Raw genomic sequence first — 4,907 nt, forward strand, 5'->3', positions numbered from 1 at the left:
AAAGAAGCCTAGGCTTGTGGTTTAGAGTTTGATTTATATCCATAAATTTCTATTGTTAATGAATAGTTCCGATCAGTTAATATGGAATATTTTCCCTACATCTTATGTTTGTAGTAAAAAATTCCATTCTTGAAAGTTGTAATTATAGTCCACGATGCTAGGTATATGATGAGTTCATTGGAAATCAAACTTAATTTATGCTTTTACTTTTTCTTTTTCTTTTCTTTTCAAGTTTACCGTTTTCTTTTAAATTATATTACGGAAAAAATTGTTTGGATATTCTTCATCTTATTTTAATATAGAAAATAAAACAACTTTTGATAGAACCATAAACTTTTTGAAAATGAAATGACCATTTTAAAAAATTAATGTGCTGATAAACAGTTTTAGTTTATTTTATTAATCTTTTACATGTATGTAAAGTTTCATATAAAGTTGAATAATTTTATAGCATTGGCAGGTAAAAGTTATCTTTTTTTCTAAATCACTTCTATATACCCTTAATGTAGTCCACTATGTATAATTTTATTCCATTACCCTGTATCCCCCTCGCTAATATATCTATTGATTTGCTGAGGGGAAGAAAAAAAATCCAACCATGGAAACAGCATAGTAAGACCTAAGGCATGCAATGCATGCTACTTTAGTTTATCATTTGGGTAGGCTATGGACCCTAAAACCTCTCTCTATCTCTCTATGTGTGTGTCTACCTTTGGCGATTTGCAGACTTTTTAAATTTGAAAAGATAAGAAATTAAAAGAATAAAATAAAATATGCAAATTTCAAAGTTGAGCCTTATGAATGGGAGGATCATTCGTGGAAGAGAAATAGAGCCAGGATGAGAGAGAGAGTGTGGGACTTCTTCTAAAACCATGCATAGCAGGTTCATGAATTAAAAAGACATTATCATAATTACATCAAATCCCTTACTGTTCCATGTATAAAAAGCTAGGTATCTTGTTCTATTTCATCATCATCGTCATCAGAAAGGGAATGATACAAAAAAACCAAGGCCAACAAAATATTCAAATTAAAACTGCAATAATTCCATTTATCTCACACGATAAGTAAATCCATAACATTGCATACTACTACGAAACAGTACAAGAAACATTAAAAAAAAAAAGGCCATGGGAGAAGCTTAAAACACAGTAAATGAAATTCCACACCTCCAGAATAGCAGTTGATCTAATCCCTGGAGAAAAAACAGCAAATAATATATATAATCAAACAAAGAAAGGGAATTAATCAATATTTATATATACGACACGTACCCATCGCCGAAGAGCAGGAAAGAGATGTATTAATTGCCATCGTTTTGAGCAAGCCAAGTCGAAATGAGGTCATTGACTTGCGCATCCAAAGTCTTAACAGCCACGCCTAGTGGATGAAGAACTTCCTTAATTTGGACAATTTCCTGGTGAACATGTTGAACCCAGTTCAACCGTTGCCTCACCTCCTCTCTCGGCTCTGCTGTCCAGGCTTTCCACTTTTTCACTTTCTTCTCCTTTTTCTATTTTTCATCCAAGAAAGTAGAAAATTGAGGAAATAATTAAAGAGAAAATTAACTAATTTCATTAAAACATGAAAAAGAAAAACGGAAGCACTTTAGTTCTTCTTTCACTGGTCTTCATCTCTGATCTTTTGGCCATGGCGCCTCCTTCCAAGCTCCAACACTAATAATACACTACATTATTTCAGTTCAAGTATTGAGCATAAAAGTAAAACATAATTCAAGTTGGAAAAGGATTTCAGAACAAGAAGATGGAATAGAAGTTTAGAAATTTAGCACTAAAGGGTAACCTGAAAAATGGGGTTTGATTGAAATATTTGCAGAAAATGAACAAAGAAAAAGAAGAAAATTGTAAACTAAGCTGAGAAAGGAGTAAGAAGAAAGAGAAAAATAATGAAGAGGGAGGAGAAGCGAAAATCTTAATTTATAGTAGGATTTTCAAGAGTTAAATTAAAACTGGAAAAATCGCGCGTACCAAATCGTAAAACGCTCGATCGCTTTCTAGTAGGATTTTCAAGAGTTAAATTAAAACTGGAAAATTCGCGCATACCAAATCGTAAAGCGCTCGATCGCTCGTTCGATGCCAATATCCGGCAAAGCAAGCCTCTTGGGGAGGCCACATTAGTCGTGACGCCCACCCTCCCAACAGAACAAGTTTTGGAAAACAATGTTGACATTTTGGAAGGGCATCAATTCCTTTAATTATTTTGTAAGGATTTAATATTAAATTAAGGTAGCTTTTGGTTCTTCCTTAAAATTGATAGTTAGAAAATTTTACTTTACAACGTTTAATTCACTAAATATTTTTTAAAAATATAATAATAATTTATAATTTTATCTTTATTAATTAAAAATTATATTCATGTATTTAATATTTACACTAAACTTTATTAATAACGAATCTTTAGATAAATTATTATTTTAATTAGAAGTAAAAGTATTTTTTAAATATAACCATGCATCTATAAAACTTATTTTGGAACAACTATTATAATAAAATTAAATTTTTAATCAATATATCGAAAGAAAGAGAGAATAATATAGAAAATAAATATAATATGTAAACAATATATTATATAGATGATTAAATATGTATATTAAAAATAAAAATAAAATTATTTTCAAAAATCAGTTGAAATAACAAGAAAGTCATTAACAAAAAAGAGGTCATAACTTTTTATTTTTTATTGCACTTGATCTAGTTTGATGGCTTGGTTTACTTGGTTTAAAGTAATCAAAATCCACATGTCTCATTTTTGAGGGCCGAGAGAGTATCGGAAGAATGAAGCAACAAAAACAAAAAGTAGGTTTTTTTTTTAACATTTAATAAGTTAATACCTTAAACTAAAATAAAATAGAGTTAATTTTATCCTTAATTTTTTAACTTTTCAACACACATGGGAAAGTAATTTTTCCACTTTTATAATAAAAATCATTTTGTTATATTTATAGAAAATAAATTTTAAAAATAATAAAAAATTAACGTACCAAATATTAAAATAAATTTCCAACCGATTAAATTATAAAAAAATTATCATTTTCATCTTACCAAACGTTATTTAAATATCAGTTTGAATCATTGATTTAATACTAGGTTTTTTTTTCTTTCACTAAACCAATAATTCAAAATACAATACAAGATTAAATTAGAGCCTAGCAACATGGGAGAGAAACATGCAGTCAAAAGATTTTATTTTATTAGATTTCACTTTTATATATAAATGGTATTCTTTTAAATTTCTTTTGAAGATTATTATATCTTATTTTAAAAATTTATTTTTTATTATACTTAAAAATGTATGTCCATCTTACTATTGGAAGTTTAAATTCTTTTAAAGTATATTACATAAATAATCATTTTGTATGATTTAAATTATGTTTTAATTATTAAACTTTAATTTGTTATAAAATTATTGGTAACGTCATCGATTTGTAATATTTTGATCATTGAACTATTAAGCATCACGTTAAGTCATCATTTTAGATAAAATGTTAAGTCAAATTGCACACCTAATCCCTATACCTCTTTTTTGAATAATTTAATTTATTTTATTTTATTTTATTTTAACTTTCATTTTGTTTTTTCTTTCTACTCATTTTCTTTACAAAAGATTTAAAGTCAAATGGATAAACTTAGTTTATTGATTAATATTATTTCATTTTAAACCATACATAATAATAAATTACTAAACTTAATCAATATAATTAAACCCACTTATAATTTCTAAAATTAAAACCCTAAACTAAATTTAGTTCATCTAAAAGTCCATCAAGAACATTTCCATAAAGATAGTTCTTGTTGACCAGTGTAAACCTATTGTCAAGAGCTAGTAAAGTTGTTAGCTTTCCCCTTTCAAAACCTATTTTTATAGATCTTTTAGGGACCTTTCCATAAAACTTGTTGTCATAACAGTCAAATACTATCAAATTCTTCATGTTTCCCATCTTTTTTGGTAATGTCTCGTGCAGTCGATTCAAGGAGATATCGATTTCTTTCAAGAGAGGAAGATCAAGTATCCATAAAGGTAACTCCCTTTGTCAAATTATTGGAATAAAACTGAATCTAGTTAAGGTTTTTCAATTTCAAAATCGAGTTTGGGATATTCCCAGATATCTTGTTCTAAGACAAACTCCAATATTTTTAAGGCTTTTAGCTCAAAAACAAATTCTGGATTCTACCCAACCAGATTGGAGTTGTGAAGATATAGGTCATTCAAGTTTCGAATATGCTATGAAATAGTTTAGTTACCGTTGGAACTTAGAATGTTGTTAATTTTTTTTTCTTTTTAATTCTGTTTTAAGTGTAATTATCTAAACATTGCGTTTAGAGTAATAATAGCTTGGTCAAAACGGTGTGCATCTGTTTACGTTTTAGTTTTTAGTAAAATGGTCAGTTTTGAAAAATTATTGGCTAACAGCATGACAGGCTATATTGGAAATTATTTTTTCCTTTTTGTATCTTCTAAAAAGGATGGGTTGGTTATAAAAATACAGAAACAGTTTCTCGTTTTCTCTCATCTCTCTCCTTCTCTAAATTTGAACAGTTCTTCTTCTTCTATTCTTCTTCTTCTTTGAATTTCGAATCACCATAAGGGTATTAGAGCTTTTACATTCCTCATGGCTAGTGAAAGAGTCACTACTCAAATGCAGAAAGACATGGCTCAGTTGCAGCAAGAAATGTCTTATTCTAATGTGGATATTGATGTGAAAATGCATGCAAGATTTAAGGATTTTCAAGAGAGTTTTAAGACTAATATGCAAACCAAATTGTATTTTTTTCTTGGAACAATTCTTGGGGCAGCCACGAACCTCAGGTGTTGCTAGTTCAGGACAGAGCAAAGGTAATGGCATCCTAGGGGAACCTCCTTATGGTTTCTCCCCTAAAGAGCCAATT

At 28.8% G+C, this 4,907-nt stretch overlaps 1 protein-coding gene across 3 annotated transcripts; it reads right to left on the reverse strand.

Moving 5' to 3' along the window:
* Positions 1–912: 912 nt before the first annotated feature.
* Positions 913–2,207, reverse strand: LOC108487983 (uncharacterized). Of its 3 annotated transcripts, none has more exons than XR_001871720.2 (4): positions 2,064–2,207; positions 1,608–1,676; positions 1,275–1,513; positions 913–1,195 (listed from the first exon to the last, which is right to left on the reverse strand). XR_001871720.2 is itself a non-coding variant. In XM_053020578.1 (3 exons), the coding sequence occupies exons 1-3, from the start codon at positions 2,133–2,135 to the stop codon at positions 1,304–1,306; spliced, it is 351 nt and encodes a 116-aa protein (XP_052876538.1). In that variant the 5' UTR covers positions 2,136–2,207; the 3' UTR covers positions 1,274–1,303. The 3 variants fall into 3 exon arrangements, 1 of the variants encoding a protein (XP_052876538.1); XR_008272633.1 differs by having other exon boundaries at positions 1,989–2,207; XM_053020578.1 differs by lacking the exon at positions 913–1,195 and having other exon boundaries at positions 1,274–1,513.
* Between the last annotated feature and the right edge of the window lie 2,700 nt (positions 2,208–4,907).

Source organism: Gossypium arboreum, chromosome 10 (assembly GCF_025698485.1).
Source record: "Gossypium arboreum isolate Shixiya-1 chromosome 10, ASM2569848v2, whole genome shotgun sequence".
NCBI lineage: Eukaryota > Viridiplantae > Streptophyta > Magnoliopsida > Malvales > Malvaceae > Gossypium > Gossypium arboreum.

Excerpts from the sequence above, each read along its gene's own strand:
- LOC108487983 (XM_053020578.1), bottom strand. The coding sequence starts at position 2,135 with ATGTGGCCTCCCCAAGAGGCTTGCTTTGCCGGATATTGGCATCGAACG. Across the intron at positions 1,677-2,063 it reads ATCGAGCGCTTTACGATTTG|TGTTGGAGCTTGGAAGGAGG; the intron begins GTATGCGCGAAT and ends GTGTATTATTAG. Across the intron at positions 1,514-1,607 it reads CCAGTGAAAGAAGAACTAAA|AAAAAGGAGAAGAAAGTGAA; the intron begins GTGCTTCCGTTT and ends GATGAAAAATAG.